The 27989-nt window shown below is 42.0% G+C and overlaps 2 protein-coding genes across 3 annotated transcripts in view; both read right to left on the reverse strand.

Moving 5' to 3' along the window:
- Positions 1–345: 345 nt before the first annotated feature.
- ints2 (integrator complex subunit 2) lies at positions 346–22561 on the reverse strand. The gene is made up of 25 exons (XM_070983772.1): positions 22424–22561; positions 21397–21705; positions 21092–21230; positions 20560–20662; positions 20103–20216; positions 18830–18960; positions 17358–17528; positions 16360–16580; positions 16004–16129; positions 15708–15779; positions 14257–14371; positions 13712–13780; positions 12756–12890; positions 12470–12646; positions 11420–11534; positions 10575–10679; positions 10122–10286; positions 9051–9252; positions 7553–7678; positions 4311–4512; positions 3872–4153; positions 3115–3222; positions 2872–2977; positions 2373–2549; positions 346–1085 (listed from the first exon to the last, which is right to left on the reverse strand). Exons 2-25 carry the CDS (start codon positions 21687–21689, stop codon positions 904–906), a joined length of 3636 nt encoding a protein of 1211 aa, XP_070839873.1. The 5' UTR covers positions 21690–21705; positions 22424–22561; the 3' UTR covers positions 346–903.
- A 1013-nt stretch (positions 22562–23574) lies between these two features.
- The window catches only part of med13a (mediator complex subunit 13a), a 69105-nt gene continuing 64690 nt past the window's right edge, over positions 23575–27989 (reverse strand). For both annotated transcript variants that reach the window (XM_070982638.1, XM_070982637.1), the window contains exons 26-30: positions 27585–27773; positions 26927–27069; positions 26594–26758; positions 25602–25702; positions 23575–25298 (exon numbers count right to left, since the gene is read on the reverse strand). In XM_070982638.1, the coding sequence (XP_070838739.1) occupies positions 25166–25298; positions 25602–25702; positions 26594–26758; positions 26927–27069; positions 27585–27773 (731 nt within the window). In that variant the 3' untranslated portion in view covers positions 23575–25165. The remainder of the gene's footprint in view (positions 25299–25601; positions 25703–26593; positions 26759–26926; positions 27070–27584; positions 27774–27989) is intronic.

Raw genomic sequence — 27989 nt, forward strand, 5'->3', positions numbered from 1 at the left:
AAAAACACGTTAGCTTCGGCAGGTCTGGCTCCATTTTCAATGGCTTGCCATTCATATCTACAGTACACCAGCTAGCGGTCTCCAGTTGTACTCGTCCGCTCTTCTCCTCCTGTTTATCTCGTCAAATTACGCGCGTTCTGTTGGCAGCGACATTACCCAACGTCTATGTTCAAACAAATATCACGAACTTCCAAAAATCGCGAGAACACGGTGCAGATTCAAATAAATCCTGGACATCAATAAAAATTACACTGAAAGCAGCTCGTTTAGATCCGAGACTGAACGGCTGGACATAACACAAATTCAAACCAAAATGTTTCCCATTTGTCCCACATACACCTCATCAATGAAAAGGTTTCTTTGTTTTATTACAAACAAATACAGTACAAAAGCTCTACATTTTATTTCAAGGCAACATTTTCCTTTTTTCATTTGCTGAGAAAAAAGGTCACAAGGCTTACAGCTTACAAAAATATGCCTAACGTTTTTTACTCTCTACAAACTCTGACAGAGCACATGAGCATACATTTTGGAATAGATTTCAAATCAGGTGTCAAAAAAGGAGCCTGGTGGTATGAGAATGAGAATGAGAATGAGAATGAGAATGAGAATGAGAATGAGAATGAGAATGAGAATGGATTTTTCAGTCCTTGACTTTAGTGCAGACTGAACAGAGTCTAATGAATAACAACAACATGTCAACAATGAGAGTAACCCACAGCCTTACATCATCTGAAAGCCCTTGAAGGTGACATCAGTCTGAATCCATTTGTTAAACATGAACGGATGTGTGTTGACAGTAGCCCTCTCTGAGGATGAATGTCTTTTGGAGGCAGTGATTAGAGTCGTTGGTTTAAGTCCAGTCCCCCTTCTTTCTCTTCCTCTATAATATGTGTGTCTGGTCTATAGTCCATGAAGGGTGGAGCTGATGATGTCCATGAAGGTGGCCTCTATGCAGTAGCAGAGCTGGACATCAGGGTCAGCTCCACCCAGTTCTTCTGCTGTCCTCTGGGGTAAAGTCAGCTTGGAGGAACCTCCTCCTGCAGCCACAGTCCCCTGAGGCTTCTCCTTCAGATACTGCAGGCCTGAGGCAGGAAAAACAACAAACTTATGTCCATGTATAAACAAGGCACATGCGCAATGAAAATCTACATGTTATATACATATCATCTATGGTAAGAGTTGCTGAATCAATCCGGAAGATCAGTATTTACAGCTGATCAAGGCTTTTTTTTTCCATTAGATGAGATCTGGCACACTCAGGTTGGGACGGCCAGATGGTATTAATTGGGACACCTGGATGGAGCAGGCCACAAACTACAAAACATGTTCAACATTGCAGAGGCGCAGGTTAAATCACTGCCTGAGGTGCTTCCAGCCAGATGGAAAACTATTGGCAGTGTTGGTGAAGTAGGAATTCAGTGGAAAGTCATATCCTTTTCTCAGCCATTAGAGGAAATCTTTGAAAGATGCATTTTCTTAATCCAGACCTAGATAACTGTCAGAAATGTTGATCTAACATGGATTAGCTTCATTTGATCTAATGTAGGCCTACAGTAAAGTGTGCAACTACATTATGAAGCTCAGTGACAGTGGCTCCGACCGTCACCATCTTGGCAGCGCCTGACCGTCAAACTCCCAGCTGATCCAAAAACGGGCCAAGAGGTGGAGTGTGGGTGGAGCTGAGGCAGGCCAAATCAAGCGTGGTTGCTGACACCAAGCGCCTAGCTGTCACTTTAAGCGGTCATGCCCATGATTATAAATAACTTTAAGACTTAATATTCAAATTCAAACAAGGTAGTTACATAAAAATCCCCCTCCCACACAGTTGTCATGAATGGTGATATTAGCTATAGAGACCTATTCTGCAGTAAAGTTGGGCATGTTAGTATGGTGGTCGATGGGGATTGACTTGCTTTTGGAGCCAGCTTCAGATGGCCATTTGAAGAACTACAGTTTTTGGCACTTTGACACTGGCATTTGGTATCAATGGCGACATATGAGCTTTTTTGAGTTGGTTGATCTGTTCATGTCTAATAAGAACAATGTCTTCAGGACAGTGACTACCAATGTAAGTGCAAATAGTTTCCTTATCAGTGCTATCGGAGGCAGTTCAGGACACCAGTGTTTCTGCTCATTTTTTTTGGAAGAGGAATGAATCTCAACATCCAATCTCCATCTCAACATGTTAGGCGACTCATACTTGATAACTTCACTGATACAACGTTCAACACTGGTGGTCACACAAACAATGAAAAGCAATTATTACAAATCATGTATTAATGAAAGGTGTAACCCAGTGGTTAAAAAAAATTTAATAATGCCATTTAAAAAACTGTTATAATGGCACCCAAGTGACTCACTGTACTTACGGGCAATGAGAGGGTCAACGTCTCTGGCTTTGGTGGCAACATCGGAGGCACAAACCTGGCCCACTTGTACTAACAGAGCTGCCACATCATCATAGAGTGGAGGGAAGGCCTGGCAGAAAGCCACCAGGCATGGCAGGATGGGCATGAAGAAGGAGAAACGTTTGGCACGAGTCAGCACTAAAAAACAGAACACACACACACTTAGAACAAGAGCTTAGAACACATACAAGGGCTGCATTAACAATGAATACAGTGGCTGCATTGTACACTTTATGTAATGGAGAGATAATGCTGCACTAACAGCCAAAGGCCAGATGGTGGCAGCCAAATATAGGAATAAAAACATCACCACATACTGTATGACAACTCAGATATGATATACTGATACAGTGTATACAGGCTGCATTGTGATTCACCCAGTGAGGGTGCTGGGAGCAAATTCAATGAAAAAAAGTAAATAAAAAGAAGAAGGTTGTGCAAAGAAACACAGCTCACTGACCTGTGAGGAGGGTGCCCATAACACTGATGGCCAACCTAGCCACACTGAGGGACTTGGGTAGGGCGTACTGGGTGCACAAGTACGACAGCAACTGGATTGCAAAGATCTGTGGGCACACACACGTTCACAACTGCTTTAAAAAAACAAGAGTTTAAGAGAGGCTTTGGCACAAAACCAGGGCAAGTCCAGGATTTAAAGCCAGGAAAAAGAGAAGAGATGGGAGGGGAGGTTGCAAGGCTTCACCTGCTTTTCCAACTGGGGCTGGGCCAGCAGCTCTGGGATGAAGTCCAGACAGATATGGATGGAGGGGATGCCTGCCACAGTTAGAGGCAGCAGAGCTTGAGGGTAACCCTGACAGAAAGAGGTACAGAGAGTGAGAGAGCAGGAAACATAAATCTTATGATAAGAACCAAGAATGATAAGGGATGAATTCGGAATATAGAGTCAATTCAATCAAGTAGTCATTTAATCAAACAAAGTACTTCCATATTAAATGTGTGTGGACACAAATGCGCACAGCAGCTTCTGCTTGGGACTGTGGATTAGTGTGACTGAGGAAGGGTTGTTTGATGAAGTCCGCCATATGGCCATCTGCTACTTCTGGGAGTTCTGCGGTAACTGACCACTAAAGCCATGGCAGAACGTGATGACTAATGCAGTCAACATGATTTGGCTCTTCATGAAAACTCTGAGGTATTTTCAGCAATATGGCATGATCCACTAAACCACTTACACAGAAGATCACATATGATAACATTACTTTCTAACAAGATAATCTAGTCATGCAGGAAGGTCATTAAGGAGCAGGTACGTCAGAAAGTTCCTGATTAACACCAAAAGCCCTCAAACAGCCCATGCCCCTGTTGGGCTTGGATTCTGCCCTGTATCAACACTCTCACTCTTACGTTTTGGACTCTGTAAACCTGCCAGGCTTTCCATTTTCACAGTAAAACAACAAACAAGTGTACAGCCTGCTTCATCTTTTCCCCCATTGTGTTACCTGAAAGTGGACCAACTTGGCAATGTTGGGGTCAGCAATGAACATCTGATGCAGCAGACAACAGATGAGACATTGCACCTCCCTCAAGTCACTAAGTAGGCCTCCCTCTGGCTCGGCGTTCTCCACGTTCCCGCTGGCTCTCGGCTCCAGGCTTCCCTGTTTCGATTTCCCCGGCAAGGGGCCCCGAATACTCCTCAGCAGGCTCTCCATGTTGGCCCCAAGCTGCTGCTCTTCAGAGGTTGGCAGACACACCTCCAGGAGAATCTGGACAGCTGCACTGTCCTACAGTTACATAGATGTTTACAGGTGTGAAAGATCATCTCACATTTATCAAATGCTCATGACATGCAAACAAAAATGGTTCTTCTGTAAAAATGAGGTCTTTGTGTGTTAGAGAGACACAGTGTGTGTGAATGGGTCAGTTAGTGGTTTACAATACCTGCGCTGCGAGAAGGGCATTCTTCAGCTCCTCCCTGGTGACCTCGGGTGTATCCGGCTGTCCAGGCACGCCCAGGTTTGAGACTGTCTGGCTCTGCCGATCAAAGTCAGCCGTCTCCTTCAAGTGGCAGTGTAAGTAGGCTTTTGAGGCCAGCAGGTAGCCATTCAGCATGTGAAGGACGATGTCCATCAAAGGAGGACACCTGGCAAAAAAAAACAAACAAACATTTGCTCAACCTGTAATTTTGTTTGCTTTGGTATGAGTTGCAGGTCTGGGGTCAACTGGTGGAATTTGACAAGGATAACAAAACCAAGGCTCTGGCTACACAATAAACAGGAATACAACTGAAAGATGTGAGCACAGCAGAATCAGAACTCCCCTGAGCTTCATTAACAGTTGAAACCAGACTTTCCTCAGAAATTTGATTTTTTTTTTTTTTCTTTTTCTTTTTTTTTTTTTTTTTTTGTTTTTGGGAAATCTGTCAAAACAAAACAAATTAAAAGAGTAAATGCTCAAGAGATCCAATAAATATACTTGATATGAATACACCTTTAAAAATGGGCCCAAACAATGTCAGTCGCTGCTGGACCTCTGTTGTTCTTTTGTTCTTATTAGTATTAGTTTTATTCTTTTTTGCTCTTATTTTTCTCCACAAAACGTTTGTGCTGCAAAAACGGTAAGACAAACAAACACCAAAGTGAACAGCTGGATTGCAAACTCCAACCAAGTATTTTGCAATTTTCTTGAAAATGTCTTGGCCAAGAGTCAAACTTCTTTCGTCATTTTAACCTCTGAATTCAGGTGCATCTTTGCCCAATGCATTTTACTATAAAATGCCAGATTTTCCGAAATTATCACAATTTTCTGAAATTTGTATTTTCAGAAACGTTTGGGCCATTGGTCTGAAACTGAGTAGGGATCATCTACTAACTTTGAGGAGCTCAAGTTATCAAGGAAATTTTGATGTGTCAATCTGATTGTAAACTGAACGCTTTAACCCGTATCTTTAAGATCAACTTTACATAAATGCTCATTAATCAAAATTGGCTTAAAGCTGCAGTAGGTAAGATGGAGAAGAGAGCAGAAAATGCCTGAAAATTTGAATCAACACAAGTTCCACGTCACTCCCCCTCCCTCTCCACTGCACTCATGCCCTGCCTCCAAGCCCCTCCTCCCTGCTACGTCTGCGCTGCTGCCATGACAACCAGTAACGTTAGCCTTAGCATCAGAAACAAGCTAACTATGCCCAGCCGCTACATCACAGTTGCTAACATACCGTACGCTCTGCGGAGTGTTATTGTAACAATCACCATATTAGCTTTCTGGTTATTTACTGTCTTAGCCGTATGTGCTGCTGTTGGCAGCGGCAGTATGGACAGTTTCTCCTTTGCGGGTGGCTGTTGCTCCGCCATAGCTTCCTCCTGACGCCGCTCACAGAACTGTTTGACTGAGCGGCAGCCGGCACCATGAGCGGAGGGAGGGGGCAGTTCACAGCGTGTGTGAGTAGTGATTGACAGATGTCAGACACTCCCTCAGATGCTCCTCTGGCTCTGATTGGTTGTTTTGTGTTGGGCGCGGTGGATTCTTGCAAATCGCAGTAGGAGCAGTAGGTGGGACCAAATATGACAATAAATTTACATTTATACAAGTTAACTATTGCAGCTTTAAGTGACTGTAACCAAACTCGGTGCATGATTTCAAATGCTAGGTCCGAGCTGAAAACAGACCTGAAAGGTTTTCAGCCACTCAAATGTGACAAAAGAACACCTATATCATCTAGTCTTTATTAAAGTGCTACCAAAGCTTCCAGTCTTTTGATATTATGTTTCCAATGGTATTCAGACATGTCAAACAATGAGTCTGCAGTGACATTCAGTGTCTTACTGTAGTTTGTACTGTATGCACATTTTTTACTTTACTTTTACTTAACCAAATTTTGATCAAATTTCACCCAAATGTTTGAGAACACCCTTGAGCAAAGCTTATGTAAAAGCATGCCTTTAATGCGGTACTTCACTGATTGTATGCAGAACTAAATGACTGTTAGGTGTCAACTGCTGTCAGTTAGTGCTGTGTGTGGATTTAAAAATTGCCATGCCATCGTCTGTACGACTTTTGCAATTTCCCAACTCAAGTTTCCAGTCTTCCAGGACATAAAAGTAATAGAATTTCTTCTTATTTTTCTCTGCTAAACATATTTGGCAGTAAAAACCTTACGACCTAGAAGTACCAAAATTTAACAAGAGGGTTGCAAATTCCACCGACCACTTAATTTAACGACAATCATGAACTCATCATTGACATTTTCGCAATTATCTCAAACAGCTTGGAATCAAAACTCATCATTTTAATCTCTTGAGTCATCTGGTCTTCTGCTCTAAAAATGTCAAATCTTGCCATTTTTCGCCATCTGCTCGGGTCCATTTAAACACAAAATTGTTGCTGGATATACAGTTAGATTAAAAAACACTGCCTGCTGTCATGGATTTTGATATAAGATAATAGTGACTGCAATAATAGTGTTTAAAGGTTAAGTAAAAGTTCATATTGCATAAAGTGAGATTCCCATCTCTTTTGATTGTACAGCAGGTCAGGGTGCTTTAAAAATACTGAGAAAGTATCAAAATCCTCAATACACTGATAAATGCACACAGCCCATATTCAGAAACTGTGCCTTTAAATGTGCCATCAGGACTTCCTTGAGGTTGTGATATTACAACTATGCCCACCGTTTTCAGTCATGTCCTCAGTACAGCTGTGGGTGCAAAAACTCAGCAAAGCTGATGCAGGAATAAAGTGGTCAACACCTGCTCAGGCCTGTGAGGGCTGACCAGCTGAGAGTAGACTGGGCTTTTCGGGAGGCTTTTATCTTAAATAGATACAACGGGGTGTTTCAGAGTGAGGGTGAATAGAGGCGCTGCAATAATGGACAGTATAAGAAAGAGAATGTGTTTTCTTCACATTAAAGCATGAAATTATTTTTGAGTAGACACTCACAATTACAGCATGAACCTGACAATGTGTGTGAGAACTCTCAACGATTTCTTTGAAGGTATCTCACACATCTTACACCATTCTCGCGTATTGTGAAAATAAATGCAGCCAATTGTGTGGGTCCATATGGTGAGAATCAACAAATGTGTCAACAGGTCTGATTACACAGACACTCAGTGTAGCATAAACAGACCTGCATCCATGTGTCTGTACAGTATTAGGCCCTTTAGAATATGTGCTGCAGTTACCTGTACACCCTCTGATCACAGCGCAGCACGATGAGAGGGTCCACCATCAGGTCATTCTGAGTGTACCTCTGCTGCCTGAGCAGCTTAGCTGAAGGTTGCAGGGCGTTTACTGTCATCACCCACAGCCTGCAAGACAGAAACATCACTTTTAACCTTCATTCATATCACAGTGTTATGAAGTAGAGGAAATACATGACCTGACAGGGAATGTTAAACTCTTTTGGCCCAGCTTTTGGAGCTTCATGACTCAAAGAATTTCATTCCAAACTGAGATTTGTTGAGTTTAACATATAAATTAACATGATAACACATGACAAGACATTATGGAACTTTTCATAAAATTTGCAATTGCGTGACAAAACTATACTTATTAAGAACTGCTTACAATGACCTAATCATGAACTGTCCACCGTATTTCCAAAATGGATTTACTGTTTTTTGGTGTGCTACTAAAACATGACACAAGGCACACTTCAGTGGGGGTTTAATGACTTCAGTAATTCAGTTACTCACAAATTAGCCTATGGCAGCTATTCACCCTCAATCTCTCTTGTCAGACCAATGCTAAACTATAAACAGCAGGGTACTCTTGCAGCTCCAAGCCTTCCTGCAGCTTGTGCACCAGCATCAATCAGTGGATCTGTGTGAAATTTGGCACTGCTGCCCCCTCCTTGCTTCACAGAGCCCGTCATCTCGCCCTCTGCACCACTGAATACTATGAGAGGGAGGGGGCAACAATCCCTTACATCTCCCTCACTGAGTCTCCCTCAGTTTTCCTTCACTGAGCTTCTAGTTACGGCCTCCTTTTGGATCGATAGGTTGTCTGCTCAGAGCTTTGGTAACTGTGCTCCTGTGGGCCCTGGGGCACAAGGAGGGTCACCCTCTTCTGTCCAGAGAGTTCCTACAGGTTGACACAGTTGCCTGGCTCAATACCTGTGATCTATTCACACTGTAATCACTGAGCAAGCAGTTTGGGGTTAAGGGCAACAACTCTTGTTCCACAGGTCTCCCTTTAATCCATTTACTGAGTCTCACAGCAACTTTACACTGCCTCGGTAGAGACAACACCATGTCAAGTGCCACTGTTAACCTTTTACTGAAAAGACACAATGAGAAATGGAATCAAACAGAACGTGACTTAATCTGTGGGTTCATATTCTTATTTTTCTTTGGGCCTTAATTATTTGTTTAATGTACTTGCACTTTTTACTCATTAAGCTAACAAAAGATGCCAGATTCTAATTAGTGAAGACATGATGCTTATTTGGACTCTTGATTGATTTTCAGACCCAATACCCAAGTGACTCAATTCATGCACACAAAAAGGCAGAAAATATCAAATATAACATATCCACGGGGCATAACAATTATCTGGTTCTTATATGAAATTTAAAATCACATAAAATAAACTCACTCAATGTGACATTCAGGGGGATTCTCACTGGGCTGCAATGCATAATTTTCTGTATTTTGTCTATAACATGTCCAGAGCAAGTACCTGCGAGGCATCACAGTGTTGAGGCCCATCCAGAGCTTGTTGAGGGTCTGCAGTATTCGGCGAGGCACAGCAGGCTCCAGCAGCAGAGCCATGCTGGCTGTGAGGGCCTCTGAATAAGGGATCAGGTCACCGGGTGAGAGCAGTGTTAAATGTTCCAGAATCCGCATCAGCCTGGGACTGCTAGATGGTAACTTCTGGAAGGCTGGGGGGGCAAACGGCTGCATTAATCTTCAAAGTAAAGAGTTGTGGAGTCTTGTTCATTTAACTGATCTGAACCAAATGTGTATACTAAAATGAATAGAAACCAAACATTTCTGGAGCATCAGATAAATCCAGTGCAAGGCAGTAGCAACATCTGGCAAACATCATGTCATCCTTTGCACTCCAATCCACGAAAAGTGTGAATCAAAGCTATGAAGTGTCAAAACTACAGAATGCTCACCTCCAACCACCAAGCTCAGGGAGGCACAGGAGCTATTTTTCTATTTTTACCATATTTTTCTAGTCAGAAATAATCCATTCATTGTCTTTCTTGTCACCATTCTGCTGAAGAAGGTTGCTATCAGAGGGATCTTAAAAACACCCTGCATGCCTTTAAACAAAACATGTGTGCCTCGTTGCATAAATACATAAAACACCAATTTGTAAATGCATATATACTGTAAACTGACCGGCATAACGGCATGAACGTGATTATCTGTTACGCTTTTGTATTTTGTCAAGGATCTCTATCAAAGAGAAGCCAATTACTGCATAATCCTCTAAACCCTGAAGGATTAACCATTGATATAAGATTTCATCTGGATAACGGCTTTCACCTGCAAGTGTATTATACAATATAATACATTTACAGGTACTGTACTGCTCTGCTCAAGACTGGCAACAGCAGTCTCCCATCCTCAACCCTAGCTCCGAGGTTAGTATCACTGGTGCTGGTTTGTTGAAAAAATGTCCGTTTACCCTTAATTCTATCTAATCAATTCATATATGGCCCTGAGGACAAGTAATAATGGATTCAGAACTACCAGCCGAAACCTCCATGTCTTTCATCCCTCATTCCCACCCCCTCACCCTGGTGGAGCTGGCTCTGAGTGTATCTGCAGGTGTTGCTGGGGAGCATCATCCTCCTTAGCAGGGGCAGGGTACCCGTCACCTCCTCCTCACACACCCAGTCTTCCACTAGACATAGGTGGGGATAGTTGGTGGCCAGCAGCCTCAGCAGGGCAGAGTGCAGACCTGGGCGCAGGGAAAGAAAAAGGAAGGTTATTTGTATTACCCTTTGTGTGTGTGTGTGTGTGTGTGTGTGTGTGTGTGTGTGTGTGTGTGTGTGTGTGTGTTTTTTGCTCATTTCCAACAAGGAAATGATTGCTCACATTCTTTACCACTGCACACAAAAAATAAACAGCAAATATGGTTGGGGAAAGACAAACAAGATTAGGAGTTTTTCTGGCAGAGTAGTGATATTTACTGTGAAGTGATATGAAATACGGGCATACAACTACAATTTTGTACATTTAGGCTCACCCCCTAGCTCCTGCTGCAATCCCTGGGCCTGAGTAACCAAGTACTTAATGGGGATCTGGTCCATCAAGGCTGCCGAGTAGGACTTTGGTTTCCTCTGCATCAAGGCTTAAAAAAAGAGGAAAGGGAGAATGAGGCACAGAAACTATAAGACAGGAAATTAGGGGTTAGAGGATAAAGCAAGAAAAGGACAAGAGAGAGCATAAGTGTTTTATTTGGCAGAGTAAGGACGCCAGAGCTGCTGTGCCGATGCGTTAGAGGAGCGGAGGTGATTTTTCATTGACGTGGGTTCATTACCACTGGTGATGGGCTTCATTACTCCTTCCTTGAAGGCTGCGGGAGCACTTGGGTAAACACAGCAATTAAAGAGATGGACATAAACTCTCACATAAATCTGGCCTAATGAAGGGCAAGAGCAGAGCTCGTCATGGGAGAGAATAAACACTGACTAGGCTAACTGCTAATGCTCAATCTAACCTACAGCCGTCCTAGTTAGCTCAGCTCCCGCAGCCATTGTACTTGGCTCTTTGTCAGCCCTCCATTTATTCTCTATGAAGCGGCCAACATTCAGTGCCGGGAGAGAAAAGGATGAATGACTGCACATCCAGAGTGAGAGCATCTCCAACAACTTCACAGAGGACAAAAGCTGCCTTTCTCCTCTCACTGCCTGACAAACTCCCTCCATCTCAAATACAATGCCTCCTTCAATGGAGGAGATGACAATGGATGCACTTTAGACAGGCAGAAGAAGAGAACATAAGAAATAGAAAGGAAGTGAGCCAACAGCACAGTGGGAAGCCGGGCACAGCGCAGTCTTATATGGGACACAGCTTTTGTCTTGTACATACCCAGTTGTTTGGTGCTCGCCAACAGGTTCTCCTCATAAGACAGGATGTAGTAGAGGATAAGGAGTTGGGTTGTGATGGAATAGCGTTGTCGTCCTCCTCGACTAGCCTCCCCTTGCTAAACAACAGTGAAGGAGAGAAGCAAAACAACAGCTTCAGGTCAGAGAGGGGCAGCATAGGAGGGCTCTGCCACCTCAGTGAATGTGGAGATGGATACTGAATAAAGATAATGATGATGAATTGGCGGTAATTTCTATTTAAACCACCCAATTCAACAACTATGCCCAACTTTAAAAATAACTTCAGTAATTAATAACACATTTATGTCACAGAAATTGTGCAGCAGCAATTTAGCTTCAGACTCCTTTTGAAATTCAAAAGGATTTTATGGACCAAAAAAAGAGCTACAATTCTATATCTATAATTTGATTCTTATGTGTAGTGCAGCAACTCAATACTCATAATGTCTTTTTGAAATGTGATTACATATAAATCAGAACTCCTGAAACCTGATCGCAACAATGGTCAGTCAGAAGGAATTGGATATGGATGAAAAAGTGCCTTGGTAGCTGAATGGTTACAGCACGCACCATGTAACCTCAACGCCACTTGTTCAACTCCTGAGTTGCATGTCATGCCCCCATTTAACATCTACCTCTTCACCCCCCTCTGTCTAATAAAGATGAAAGAAATGGGCAAAAAAAATATTTAAAGAAAAAAGTACAATTTGCAGAAAAATAGAGTTTTACTGTATCCCAACAATAATTACTGCTATAACAATAATTACGTAAAGTGAAACCAGGGGTGGCAGAAAAACTGAAAGAGAAGGTGTGATATGTAAGGAAGCAATCTGTAAAGCGCCATTAAAAAGGGGGAACAAAATCAATAACGGTAACTTAAGAAGAAAGTGTTACCTTCAAATACTCACACTTAATGTCAGATATCATTAAAATAGGACAGGTGAAATGAAGAACATACCGCAAAATGTCATTAACTGTTTGAGGTGTAGTTTTAGATTTTTGCTGTTACCATGAAACCCTCAGGCTGACTCACCCCAGCAGAGCTCTGGAAGACATTGAGGATCTCCTGCTCAGTGATGGGCTGGTTGGTGGCCTCTGGGTTGGCCTTGGATGCTGGAGTGAGGATGGAGTTGATGTAGGCATCAATTAGGGGAATCAGCTGGGTGTGGATGGGGGTGGTTGTCTCACAAAGCTGCCGATAGATCCAATCCTGGCAGATGCACACAAGGACAGCACCGGAGGGCAAAATCAATATTTTAAACAGACTTATCACTTAGCAGCTGGTCGTCATTATGGGCCAGCCAGTGCACATCTCCTACCTTGATGGACACTTTGTGCTTGGTGAAGGCTCGACTCCGAAGCAGCTGGTAGATGCAGTGAATGGGGAGGAATCCTGTGATGTTGGCACTTAGGCTGTTGGTCACTGCAACCCTCACAGCATGGGCTGTAACCACCTACACACCCAAAAAAACAAGTTATCTAAACAGCACCAATGTGAAATGAACAAAAAACACCTACAAATTCTGTATATTTCAGCACCACAATATCATTATGTGGCACAATTTGAATGATTTATTTCAAGATGAAGAAGCTCCTTGATGCTTCAGGGATTAACTCACTTAACTGGCTTAGCCAAAAACAGACATCCCTAGTCATGTTTTTTTAATCTGTTTATAGATTAAAAAAACAGAATTTCCATATAATGTATAATAATGTGGAACAATATACAGCTAAAAGATTGCATATATCATGACAGAATCACCCCTAACAAGATGTGATGCACACTCCTACTCGTGCATTCAGCTACTGCCACAACACAACACAGACATGTGATACAAAACTGTGCTGTGCATAATCACAGTTCTCCCTCTGAAACGGACTAAAAAAATACAACAAAACTTTAAAACTTAAAGCACGATTAATTTATAAAGGGCGTTAGACATTTTGTTTGATGACCTGATAACAAGCATGATTAACTTTGTAGACATGACAGATAATACAATAATGTTTACAGAACATACCTCTACCCAAAACTGCTGGATACTTTGAAAAAATGTATATTAAAGTGATTTATGGCCAATTGAGGGACATTTTATTTCATTTTGACAAGTTGTTAAATTAAAAGCTTCGACACTCCTGAATTTACTGCAGCTCTTGATGGGGAAAATAAACAAGGGTTGATGAGAACAAAGGCTGACACAAACATCCAGATAAACGATTGAACACTGGAATTGTCAGGTAGAAAATGTGCCGGACGGACTTATGCTGTATGTACCTGTTCTGTGAAGATCTCTTGTGTGAAGATCGTCTTCATCTTGCTGAGAGAGCTGGGCTTGATGGCAATCTGTGGAAAGTTGCACAGAAAAAAGGGGAAAAAGATAAAGACCGTCAACAATGGAAGGTTTACTGTGAGTGAAAACAACCTGCAGGCAACAGTGCTGGTATTTTGTAATTCCCTCCTTTCATATTTCATAAGAAAAATTCTACATGGCAGGCACAACACTGAATTGAGAGGACTGCCCTAGGGGTGGAAGCAAACAGGCTCTAAATCCAATTACATTACACATCTTAGTGGAAAATACACTGAGACAGGAAAACTACTTAGCACACAGGCAGGAAACAATAGTGCACTTAATAAGTAATAACACAGCAAATTGGCTACAGGGTATAGAGTGTCTTAGCAGATATGTGCATGCTGCAAGTGTTTCATCAGTGGTAGAGTCTTTATATGCACCACTGCTGCAGTGGAGAAGTGGGGCCAGTAGCTGGTCAGCCAGACTAATGTATTGATCACTGTCTCTCTCCCACCTACCAGCTTACCTTCATCCCCAAAGTAGAGCACACCAACTCAATAATGGAGCTGAGCTGGTTGCTATGGAAATACATGGCAACCAGTAATAGCATCTCTCCAAAAGAAGCAGATACGCCTGCAGCACTGTGGGGAGGACACACATATATGCATGTGAGGTGAGTGAGAAAAGACACTAGGACATGTCGTTAAGCCTGCATCTTACAGGACAGACATTTTCAGAAACTGATTATGCTAGTTGCATTAACCCACACATGCAGCAGGCACGCGCACGCACACACACACACACACACACACACACACACACACACACACACACACACACACACACACACACACACACACACACACACACACACACACACACACACACACACACACACACAGCCTAAGCCTGTCCCAGGCTGTGCTGAGTTTGTCACTGTCTAAATACACAATTACAGAGGGGACATCAAATACCATAAATAAAGAAGACACACCTTCAAGTATGAATTCAGACATGGATTTATCAATTCTACTGTCATTTAACTGCTACTGCACCTTGTTTATTCTGTGAGTGTTAGTGTTTCTGCCCTTCTCACTCATTTGTTGTCATGTTTCAATGAATTCTGTCACTGACATGCTCTGCTGGAGCAGAGGACTAATGACTGAGACCATATCAGCGTGGTAAGTGCAACAATAGAGAGGACCATGTACTCTGTCTGAATCCTATAATAATCAGACATTTGCTGAGGACAAGAACAGACCAAATTATTTGAAACACTACTAAAATCGCAGATATCTGACAATTAAAAGTGCGAAATAAAAAGAGAACAAAAAAATAAGTAGTTCTGTCAAAATAATCATGGCTGTCAGAATTACACATCATGTACTCAATATATTGAAAAAATGCTTTTTTTTGGTTGTGTTTCAGGATTTTAAAACAGCCTCTAAGCGTAAGACTTAATGTAGTTAAGAGCAGCACAAACACTTTTTGCTTTCATGGAAACTGCATGCTAAACACTGTTCAGTCATTCTATGACAGTCACTGCCTTTAAGAAATACAAATTCACTGTACCACGGGCGACCGCTGCATAATGTCAGTTTCAATATTTTAAATGATTACATCGTGTAGCCAAGGCTTTTGTCACGTACAAAATTAATATTGTGTGTATCCATATTTTACAATGTCTCTTCAGTATTTAAAATCCCATAGTAAAAAAACTGAGTTCAATTAAGTAAAAAGGATGACCTGCATGAATTCAATGCAATCTGTTCTACTTAGTCATAAGATAAAAGAAGATAAGACAACACTTTATTAATGCCCCGTAGGGGAAATTAGGGTGTTACCGGCAGCAGCAGTCAGAAGTCAGAAGGCAGATTTTGATAAACTTATACTCAATGTTCATTTGGACTCACAAATCCATACAATAATGACTGTTCAATAATGCCCCATTATCATAAATATAGACATTACTCTTACCTCTCAAAGTATTCCTCTTCTTTGATCATCCAGCTGAGCCACATAACCATCAGCTGCTCTTGCTCTGGAGTGCTGGACATAGAGACGCACAGAGGATAATGCTCACACTCTATATAACAAAGGACAGCGTTAAATGCCAAAAGATGCAGAGAGGACTTCTGGCAGGTAGCATGCATTGGCAAAAAATCAAACCTCAAAACCACTGGTAGTTGAATAGGGTTTGTGATCCCATTTCTGTTTGCTGAATAAAACAAAGACTTCCAAAAATAGGAGGTAATAAGACCAGCTTTATATACCTGACCAGGGTAGGGAAAGCCAGCAGCTTGCAGAAGGACAGAGAGACGAAGCGAACGCCGGCAGGAGTGGCCGGGGGCCGGCTGGTCATTAGCTGCAAGAGCTGCTCTGCCTCTTCATCTGTCGGTCTGCAGAGGGATCATATTGAGGATAACCAATACTTTAAATAAATTCACTGAATGGATCATCTTTAATATTTGCACTGGACCAAATAACGCATTCTTAGTGAAAAACTACAGGGAAAACAGTTACTTTCAAATCTCAAAATCAAACTCTAAAAACAACTAAATGCCCATTCAAATCATTATCACACAAGCATCAAAATGTCAGGAGGTCTGCTGCATCCTCTTTGACCTACCTGAGGCCTGCGATGCCCATGAGGGCGCAGTACAGCCGCAGCAGAGCACTGGCCTTCACCACATGCTCCTCTCTGAGGCCAGAGTACCCTGAGCCACCCTCCTCTTCCATATCGCCGTCATTGGGCACGTGGGTGCTGCGGGAGCGTGGCAGGATGGCGACAAGCTCCAGCAGCAGCTGCCTGCGCATCTGCCACAGCACCGAGCTGCTTTCCCTCTTTCGCTGGCAGCACAAAGAGAGAGCGAGGGAAAGGCATGAGCCAACTGCTTTGCGTGCACCCAAGATTTACATCAGGGCTCCAACCACTGAATGCGCTGGCATTTGAAAAATGATTAACAATAAACCATCAATTGATTAACAAAACTGTTGACAATGCAGAGAGGGAGGACATTTTGGCCAGTCCTCACTACTTCAAAGGACAGTTTGACGTTAGAGAAAGAGAGAGAGAGACAGAGAGAGGAAAGAGAGAGAGGGAGCGTTCATAGTTTTCACACTCAGCATGATTACATTACACGCACATTAGAAACCCTGGCTTAATCCTGACCATGGTGATGCTAATCTTACTACTGCAAAACCAGATCATGTTCACACCTTATTCTGAGCATCTAATCAAATTCAAATCACAATTCATGTCAGCATGGCCTAGTTTAACTTAACCTAGCCCCGTTTCATCCAGTAGACTACAAGTGTTTGCTTTAACATGGTGAGACTTGTAATGCGCTCCAAGAGTACACCACAACATCTTGTCTTGTCATCTCACACAGAGTGCTGCTGCCTCCGTGTGCTCTGCTCAACACGATCAGACAAGATACCAAAGTGGATCTTTTTGTATTACAATCTTCTTCATGTTAACTTGCCTCCTTACTGGAGTGCTTGCTTGTTGTGTGTGTGTGTGTGTGTGTGTGTGTGTGTGTGTGTGTGTGTGTGTGTGTGTGTGTGTGTGTGTGTGTGTATAATTACAACCTTAAATGAAACACAGAATAAACCCTGGCCCCTCACCTGCTGTCCATTGCGAATGAACATACTGAACCAGGTACGGACTTTGCTATTGGTACCCAGAAGTAGACCGCTGACATAAGAGACAAGGGGACTGACTGCCTCGTCTGCTGTATCTGGTTTATAGTCAAGAGTCAGAGCCACACCCAAACCAGGCAGGTGACACTCCTCCACCTAGGAATACAGAGAATGAACACAGTAAATTGTACTGTATATCAGTCAATTATACAGTGTTCTGTAATGCAACCCACTCTTACTTTAATTGCTGAATAAACTAGAGGTCATAATTTAGTAAAATAATATTACAAATAATAATGGGAATAATAATATGAATTAGCAAGTCTTCATTTTTTAATTATTTCCGAGGTCTTATTTTGTCTGACCACCAGTCAAAACAGCATGTTTTCCGCTCTTTTGACCACTCTCAGGACATTTTTTGTATGAGTATGAGTCCTGCTGATGCATCCCTCAGCAAGGCTATGAATTTCTACTACCTCCTGGGGCGTCATTCGATAACTGACCTTGTGCTGTAACCTTCCTGAGAACAGGGGGGAAGCAGGAAGACAAATATCTCCCTTCAGGGAGAGTATCACCAAGTGTATCACAACATAAATCAGGGACGACAAAGATCTTCTGTGTCTCTAGCCTTTATGAAGTTTTTGTGTGAAATAACTGGAGAATAAATCATTATTCTGTTCAATTAAGAATTAACAAAAATAACAGTTTTCCTAAAGCCCAGTGGGAAGTCTTATATTTTTCCCCACTTAAAAAAGACAAAGAAAAAGAGCAAAACCTTTACAATTATGAAGCAAGAACAGAGCATATTTGGCATTTTTGCTTGAAAAAAGGCCTGAAACAATCAATCTCTTATCAACTTTGTTGTTTAGAATATTGTTGTCAATACTTGATGTCAACTGACTCATTAATCAATCATCTTATAATTTCAGCTCTATTAACAAAGCTGAGTGGCAACACTTGGCATGTTGTACATTGTATCAAATATATTCAGATTAAGAAGATTGCACTGGCCACTTAGAGGCAGCAGAAACAATTGGAAAGTTGCGAAGAGAAAATTACCATATCATTACCGTTTAAGCTGATACAGAAAACTTGTCAGCAAACATTTGCTCATTGACACATCCAGTAGTTACAAAGCAACATTATCATTTATTTGGAGCCGTTTTTCTGGCCATCTGATTAATGTACATCTAATATTTACTCTCTTTTATCTCTGTCTTTGGTCTCCACTGACTCCTGAGGAAGATCTGGCTCTTTAGCTGTGAAATGCTTCACAATGTTCAACATGAAAACAGCCAGGAGAGCAGAATCAATTCAACACAAACGCATCTCCTGCATAATGTAGCTGCTGCATTGGATTCTCTCATCTGAAATTGCTAAACTTTGGGAGGTAACGGGTTAAGTGTGATTCTGGGGTTAGCTTGGAGTCCTGTGATTATATTCATAGTGTAACTGACCACCATCGCTCTGATGTTGAGGGCCTGTGATGGGTTCATCTGACATAACTGCCTGAGGGCTTCAGTCCTGCGTCGACCACCCACACTCTCCTCATCCTGACGCTCTCCATTCTTGATCAAACCTCTACAAACTGCAAAGAAAGACATGCACATTTAAGTAAACAAACTGCACACCCTTAAAAAAAAAACATCTGGTTTATTACATTTCCTGAAATTTTACATTCGATGCTTTGAATCAGGGGATTTTGCTGCCCACTAGCAACATGCTCACTGAATTTGATTTTCCCACACAGTAATGCTAGAATGCTAGAAAATCAATACATTTTAATGCAATATGTCATGTTGGTTTAATGATGTAATCCTTGCCTAAAGGTCTTCTGGTTTTCTGTACATCACTGACAGATAGGAACACTCTATGATTTCTCCAATGTCACAGCCAGGTCATATTCCTCCATAAACTGCAGAATCATGACTCATTTATTTGCTTGTAAATAAGATTTAACTGCCACCAGAAGACAGCATTTCCACAGCCTCATCTCATTTCCCTTGTACTTTTCCACAGCTGACAGTTTAAAAGGAAAACGGTTTATGGTTGGCTGAGATTATGACAAGCACTGAAATGATATTCGTTTCCATCTCTGCCACTTCTGGATTATTTCATATGCCATAAAAGAGCCCATGGAGTTCGGTCTGGTTACCAGTTCATCTTCAACATGGCAGACCTTGATGCTTCTAGACACAACCACTTCCCACACCTGACCCTTAAATCGATTCATTTCACTATCAATTCAGTGAAACAAGGTCTTTTCCGGTAACAAAGCCAAAAGGCTTCCTTGATGTGGACTGCTCTGTAACACACCAAAAGTTACTGACTTAGCCCTGACCCTCTGTGTGATAAGGAGGCACTGGAGACAGCAGGCATTTTCTTATAATGCATTTCTCAAAACACACAGCACACTCAGCGAGCCAGAGTGAGACAGTAATGTTCATCATCAATCAAAGACAAATATATACACCCTTGGGCCAGTGGCATGGCCAGAATTAGAGGGGAAACAGCTCAACTCTGAAAGAAAATGTGATGGCAACTAAATAGCAAACTGCCTATACTTGAATGAAGGAACGAAGCTTCTATGGTAATGTTAAGTAAAGCCCTGTCTCTGCTGCAGCAGGTTCACTCGCTAACTATACAAAGCAAGTACTGGTAATTAAACAGCCACTCCATCTGACATTATCAGCTGACAGCACGTGCAGTGTTATGAGACAGATGAATTACCTTCATTGAAGCTGTCAGGGACATTGGCAACCAACAGACACAAAAACCAGTCTCCATTGCGGACATGAAGCAAAGCCTCTGCCACATCCACAATGGGCAGCAAGGAAGGTAGCTCTAAGAGAAAGAGCAGATAAACACACACATACAATAACAATGTTTTTAGACTGGATTTAAAGAAATATTTGAAATATTCATTGTGTGCTCACATACATAATCTTATCATGATCATCAGCTGTCAGTTTTGTTGCAATTTATTACATGGTCTTTATCCAAAATTTATCTCCATGATGCACTTTCTCAAGACCACATTCCTACAATGGGGGGTGGGAATCATGGATCCCACAATTTTCATTCTTGCAATGAGCACATTTGTGCAGAAGCCATTGCATACCAACACCATCCCACCTCCACAGCACATCCAGGTAAAACTATTAAGATGATGAAAGGAGTCAGGTACCTGCTTGTAAAATGCAGAGGACATCAGCGACCTCTTCCAAGTAAACAGGGCTTTCAAAGAGTTCAGACGACTTCAAGAAGAACTCTCCATTTGAGTCTACGACCTGGGAAACGACAATGGAAACACACTGTGTGGATCAATCATCCAAGTCATCCAATATAGGTAATTTAGAAAAAGAACAGGAAGCTGTGCAATTTTGTTTCTTACTCCCACAACTCATTTCCAAAAGTCAGACATTTTTGATGCATTTCTTTATATTTAGACAACTCTGTCTCTTCGTATTTAAGGATCAAAGATGTCTTTCCACATCTCTATATTAAACAAAAGGCAGCCTTTCAGACGTAGACCTCTAAAATCTCCCCCATTTCTACATTGTCATCGGTTATCTGGGTAGTTTAGGCTGGCACATTAAGTACTCTCTTTAAAATCAACTGCTAACAGCCTTTATACATTCAATTTATAGGTCTATGTGTGTTATTTCTCTAATAAGAAGAATACCTGCAAGTCCCATTTAAGCTACCTCTGATTATACCTTATTCATGATGGCCAACAGTTCACTGAGGGTCAGACGGAGCCTCCTGAGGGGATCACTGTGTTCAAACTCCAGGGTCAGACCGTGCTGTAGCTGTGACACCAGGATGCTTTCTCCGTTAGAGCCACCTGCCTTGTGTCTGGCAGAAGAGACAGCACATTGCGTATATTGATGAAATGAACATCCCAGGCGATTTTGGAGAACAGTAATCAGTTGTACTGAGTTTGTTGATATAAAAACCGAGGCAGTAAATGCATCACCAAACTGTGGCAATAATCATATTACCATGAGTAAGTCATCTATACCTAAGCTGCTGCTCCTTTCGTGCATCCTGCTCCAAGGCATGAAAGTCCACAGACAAAAGTGCAACGATGGAGTTGACAGCTTCCACTCCAGACAGCAGGCGGAGAATAAGCTTTTTGTCTTGTGCCCAGGACTGGCTCTGATCAGCTGGAGCACATAGAGCCATCCTCACCAGGCAGGGCAGCAGCAACCTCAGCTCTGGGTCACTTAGGGCAGCCAGGCGCACCACATCCACCTTCTGCATGGCTTCAAAAGCATAGGAGCTGACAAACTGCAGCCCTGCACTGTCTGCCATCTCTCTGCAGTTCAACCTTGAGGGGACGAAAGGGCAAAGTAGACAATTTAAAGGGTAGAGTCTGATATAATCTGAAGCAAATTAAGTGGACAGTCCTCCCGTCCGCGAGAAACTGCACAGAGCCATACAAAGCCAAGTAGTGTACAGCTGACAGTTAACTGTGGCAAAGTGGCATTACATTCATTACTCGTTTTACAAACGTTAACGTTGGTAAAACGCTGGTTCATGAGCAATGTGTTTGTCAGTTAATTTGCCTAGAGGTTTGGTTGGTCAGCTGCTCCAAAAGAACAATAAAGCTGCAATTATCAAGATAACGTTGCACACAAGGTAAAAGCTGGGCTAGCGTTAAGCGTCAACGCTAATGTTAGTGGTGCTAATGCTAGCTAGCTAACACTGGGATTACACATCGTTAACTTTAACTGACATAGAATTTGCTTGTCCCAAGTCAAAACATTACCTCAACTCATGTGTAGCACTCCGAAACATTCAATAAATACCTTCAATGCCAGAGTTACACCGTAGGATACAGCATCTTATTAACACTAGCTACTAGCTAACTGGCAGGGGCTGACAGCCATTCAGTATCACTATTGCTTTTGCGGCTACTCTTAGCATGCTACTAGCCAGCTAGGCTAGGCTAGGCTAACTTAGACAAGACTCGCGTGCGCTGTCTGGTCCGTCTCTGCCGAGTAAACAGTGTATGCAAATGCACAATTGAGAAACAATCATCTTACCTCCCTTGTTTGGATGATAGTTAGTCTTTTGAAATGGAAATTTCACGAACCGAGGCCCTCAGACCTCGGACTCGACTGTGTACGGTCAACCTCTGAGGTTATGGGGGGAGTCCTGAGCCAATGACAGAGAAAGAAGCTTGTCCCAGCTGTTGCCGGTAGGTTTATGGAAATGTCTTTGTAATTTTAACGCGTTGTCTATTATAGATCCCACATATCCGCTTGAAAACTACCTGTAACTAAAGTGATTACGATGTCAACGTGACAGTGAGCGAACTGTCAGTGACTGGAGGCAGTATGATCCTCCAGACCTTCGCTGACTGCAGGCAGTGGTGTCATTATTATGGGCTGATACTGGCAAACTGTGAGTATGATGAAAAGCTTCATTTCGTTTGCAGAATAAAATTGCATGTTTTCTAAGTTTACCTGATGAGTGCACCTTGGATAAAACCAGACAACTAGTGTTTGAAATGATTTCCCATTTTACAGACATTGTAGATGCTCGTTAGAATCCAATGTTTTCTCCAACACCTTATAGCAGACAGGCCTGTTATTTATATGTGGCTATGCTGCAGAAATTAATATATATTTTTTTATAACATGGTAAACAAAAGTAATTATGAATGTGCTACAATTTAAAAGTATCTAAATGAAACCATACTGAGATTGCATGCAGCATGCATGCTTGCTTTTAGTTCTGTGAGAAGCCATAACAAAACAAACAGCCTAAGCCTCTGTCGATTTCTAACTATATAGATTTCTCTCTCAAATGCTGCAGACTTTTACCTACCCAGTCACTGACATGTTGTCAGTGTGAATTCCACTAACATTTTCAAGGGCAAAGTGACAGCAGTTGCTGAGGGATGGAGGCAAACAGAGCAGGACCTCTGTGTATTCAAAGGCTGCTGACAGCGAGGAAAAAATGCAGAAAAATCTCCAAAGAAAGAAATGCCAGCTGCTACTACACAACCCCGGGGCAATTCAGCAATTTACAAGTAAGATATCTGACTCAAATTATTATGCAGGGTTATTCCAATGCCTTTCCCACTTGTGAATAGAGTGTGGTAACAAGCTTGCAGACCTGCAGTACAGTAGAGGCAGATGGTTACTGCAAACAACCATGATTCCCCAAAAAGAAAACATGGCACTGAACTGACAATAAAATTTCAGGGTTTTATTAAATATTGAATGTATTTATCTACACTCAAAAGAAGACCAAACACATTTTTGATGGTCAAATTTTTCAAGCCAACAAATATTGGCAAATGCAAAGTAAAGAGCAAATCAATGGATTTTCAATCATCAAAGTACATTTTCCCTCTGAACAGGAGAAATCCAGACATTAGATCTTCCTTTGTGCACAAACACCGCATATCCAACGGGCAGCCATCCGCAGCTGGTTAAAGTTCATTTACACCACACATTTACTTTCCCACCAAAGTAAAATGGGACTGGTCTAAATGCATCGGTAACCAATTAGAAGTGGTGCCAAAAGAGACAGACCTCAGCCAATCAGAGTACGGAGAGGTGTAGTAAACTAAAGGGATGTGCTGAAAAGGACACTGCATGTCTGCCATGAAGACAACTGCGCTCACATTCTAGCTCTCATTTTATTCCTCCCATATAAAAAAAAGTTCAAACCTGAGGTGCCAATAGCTCTCCTTCCACTATTGGTGTCCTTGTCCAATTGCACATCACAGTCCCCCTCCCCAAAGCAATGAACACAAGCACAGGAAAATAAGTTGACATACTTTATTCCTAAAACAGGAGCCACACCACCAACTGCTGGCATGGCATTCATATATAGTTATTTATATATATTGCCGTTTGGTTTTGTGTCTAAATGTGTGGTATAAAATACTATATACAACAATGTACCTCTTTATTTGAACACAGTGAAGTTCATTGCTGTACAAGTCCTCTGTAGCTACAGCTTTGCTGTAAGTCCTTCATGCTCAAAGGCATGGAACATAATTCTCCACTCTAATTCTTCTGTACATTGTGACAATACAAATATTCTGTCTCCAATACAAAAAATAATACTCTAAAAGCAACCTACTGGGACTTTATGTAATTTTTATGGGATTTTTTTCCTGGTTGTTTTTTTAATTAAGACGATTACATATATCTTAGACCAATTGCTTTAAAGCAGGAAGGTGATATAAACCTTCTCCATTTTTTATATATAAAAAAGGTTAAGAAATAAGACAAATTATACATTTACAAACTTACAATAAATAAGATAGATGCAGGCATTTCATTTGGATACTATTTCATCCAAAGGAATAAAAAGGAATTTCAGGTCTTAAAACCAATGATCCATTCTTGAGTTTTTCCTTGATCAAATATGTCCCTTTTCTTCCAATAACTTTACAGATAGACTTGTCTCTCTGATACAGACTGGCCAGTGACTGTGCTGCCATGATACATACCATGACAACCAATCTGTCATTCTCTCACGTTCATTAATTGCAACTCAAACATCTGGTTTCCCCCTTGTCTTTATTCCCTTGTCTCTATGTGCATGTCTCTGAATCACAGGGACAGGATTCTCAACCAGTAACAGCCACAGGGGACAGAACTGTCTCGTGTTAGGACAGCCATCTAATCCCATCTGGGGGCAGGATCCAGCTCCATACTCTGGTCTGGTTCTTGTGGTTCTCTTCAGTCTTGATGAAAGCCCCTCTGGAGTTGCCACTTTCCTCTTGTCTGAAATGTTTCCCCTACACCCCCTGTCAATGTTGGTTACAACATGTTCATGATGAAGTTGTACATCTGGTTGAGCACCACAAAGTGAATGGGTAGACACGATCGTCGGTCCTGCGTGGCCGGGTCGCACGTCAGCCAGGAGAGGGCGTTGTACTGCTCCAGCACAAATCTGTTCAGGCATACAAAAGAAATGCAGGTTCTCTTCAATATGAATTTATTCAAAGGTTTTGTTTACAAAATGATCCAGTCCTTGGCTATAACCAACCCAAGTGCACATAAAACACTTAAATCCTAAAAACTACTTCAAATATGCATTTCACTCTTGCACACAGTCATCACTCGTATCCAGAAAAAAACATTTTAAATCTGAATAAAACCTGCAATTCAAAAATCCCCTGAAAACACAGCCAGCAGGGTGGTAATAGTATTTTGTGCACTTGACTTGTGGCAGATGTGTTCTGGTGTTGTTTACCTGAGTACGTCTGAGGTCTGATTGGAGTCGAGGGGGTGGGAGTGTTTGCTGTGCAGTAGTTCATCTGATTGCACTGAAGACACATGGAGGTGCAAAGAGGCCTGAGAGAGGGAGCAGAGGTGGTGTCAATGGCATTATAATGAAGTTATTAACCTTTTATTACATCCCATCTAAATAATTACAGCCCTTTTCACAGAGCAGTGACAGCAGCAGTGAGGCTGTAGCCAATTCCAAAAGCAGGGATATCAGTGCAAATCAAAACTATCTACTTTTCTTGTTTCATTTTTTCTTACACACAAGGGTTCAGTTACAGCCACAACACTTGCTGAGGTAGAGTTAGATAAGCAACAAAACTGCCACAGGAAACATTTGCAGTTCACTAACGACTTGCATGTTAACGGCATTTTTAAAGGACAGTTGTGGTTTTATGGGTGCTGTACTCTTTCTTTGCCAGAAGCAGTGCTGAGCAGGTTTCCAAGCAATCAGCAGAGACTCCAGGAAGTTACTGCATGTAGCCAAGAAAGAGTCCATCATATAAGCCCTCATAAAACATGTCATTTTTACACTTTTGTTTTCAAACAAATTAAACAAACAAGCAGACAGATTTTGTTATCTTCGGACACAGCCAGGCTAGCTGTTTCCCTGTCTCCAGTCTTTATGCTAAGCTAAGCTAAGCAGATACTTGCTGTAGCTTCATATTTAATGGATGGACATTAAAGTGGCATCTATTTTCTCATAGAACTCTCTGCAAGGAGGCGTTGTTACCAAAATCTTAAATTGTTCTTTGAAGCAAAACTAATTAATATCCCTGTTTGTTTTTGTTGTAGTCCGAATGCCCCATGACCTACCGTAATTGTTTCACTAAGCTGTCTTGTTCAACCATGAAGAGATTTTTTTTTTTTTTACTGTGCGCTAGTGTAAAAAGGCAGCTCTATTTAAAAAAAACAAACAAAACTATTAAATAACCATATGAGATAGTCAGAGCTTGATACCTTGAGGAAGAGTGGACACTGGTTCTGAGCCTGCGGACAGGCTGACCAGAACCAGTCGGGTAGTGGGCCGGCTTTAGCCGTGGAGACAAAGTAGCCGAGGGCCAGAGGCTGCTGCAGGAGGTTTGGAACCTCTTCATGAGATTCCATGCGGTCTGTACTTTGGCCCTGCAACAAGGCAGACAACCCAGGTCAGCTTTGTTTCCATGCATCATTTCACATAATGTATTCTGACTCATTTAAGAACATACAGAGGAATGGGACACACGAGGTGTGACATCAGTCAAAGGCAACACCCAGCCACCATGACCCGTGTGTGTGTACATGTTGTCTCACCTTACTGCCATCACCCCCGTGGTGGTAATGAGAGCCAGGGGAGTGTACTGGTGAAGTGGTGGGTGAGATGTTGATGATGTCTGGGTCCACCAACTCGTTCTCCTGGTCCAGCAGGTCAAAGATCCCAATAGCATCAGACCCGTCTGAGGAGAGCAGGAGAATAATTCAACAGTCTGCAGCTGATGACGCGGTACAAAGTCTTTTAACTGATTAGCTCCCTGTGTCTCTGAAAAACAGCTTTTCTGTGGCAATAACTGGCACAGTATACATTTCAGAAAATATAATGTGGACCTTCTACCGTCAATGCAGTTATATGGCTAGTTTTGACATTTACTGAGTATCGGATATGAGTGACCATGCTTCATATTCATGGCAACAAATATATTTGCACTAAGGAAATAAGCTTGAGGGTGCTGTAGATGACTAAGTATGTAAACACACACCACCACAAAACAGTCTTAATAGACTGGAAAAGTAAACAGGAAGGATTTGGAAACAAACAGAGCAGATTAAAGAGGAAAACACAGTAATTGCTGCATTTCCCTTCAACATCTGTGACTTTGTTTAAGGTCCAGGAAACAGGAGGAGCCACAATCAAGTAAAACTGCAAGAGCATCCCAGAGAACGACTGCAAGATAGATGAAGGAGCATGACTGACCAGTGGTGGCATTGAGAATGTCGATGTTGGGGTCGATGTTGGGGTAATTGGAGCTGGCCACCTGGACGAAGGCAGAGGTGGGGAAGACCAGGATGTGGGTGCAGGAGGTGTCCTGTGGGGTGCTCAGCTGGGACGTCTGCATATTCAAAGTGGTGCTGCGGCCAAACACGGAGCCTGTCGACACAGAGTCTGATGGAATGCACAGAGGAAGAGCGACAGGGTCGATCAACAGAGTGGCTAAGGACAATGAAACAAAATGCTGCTATCTTTAAATGGAGAAAATCTTTTTACTCTTCTCTGACGCAGCAGACTCATCATATAACTCACAAAGGAACATAACACACTCCAACTCTGTAGCATTCAAGCAACACACAGGAAACATGAAACTGATGAAAGTGCAAAAAA

Source organism: Chaetodon trifascialis, chromosome 16 (genome assembly GCF_039877785.1).
Source record: "Chaetodon trifascialis isolate fChaTrf1 chromosome 16, fChaTrf1.hap1, whole genome shotgun sequence".
Classification (NCBI taxonomy): Eukaryota; Metazoa; Chordata; class Actinopteri; order Chaetodontiformes; family Chaetodontidae; genus Chaetodon; species Chaetodon trifascialis.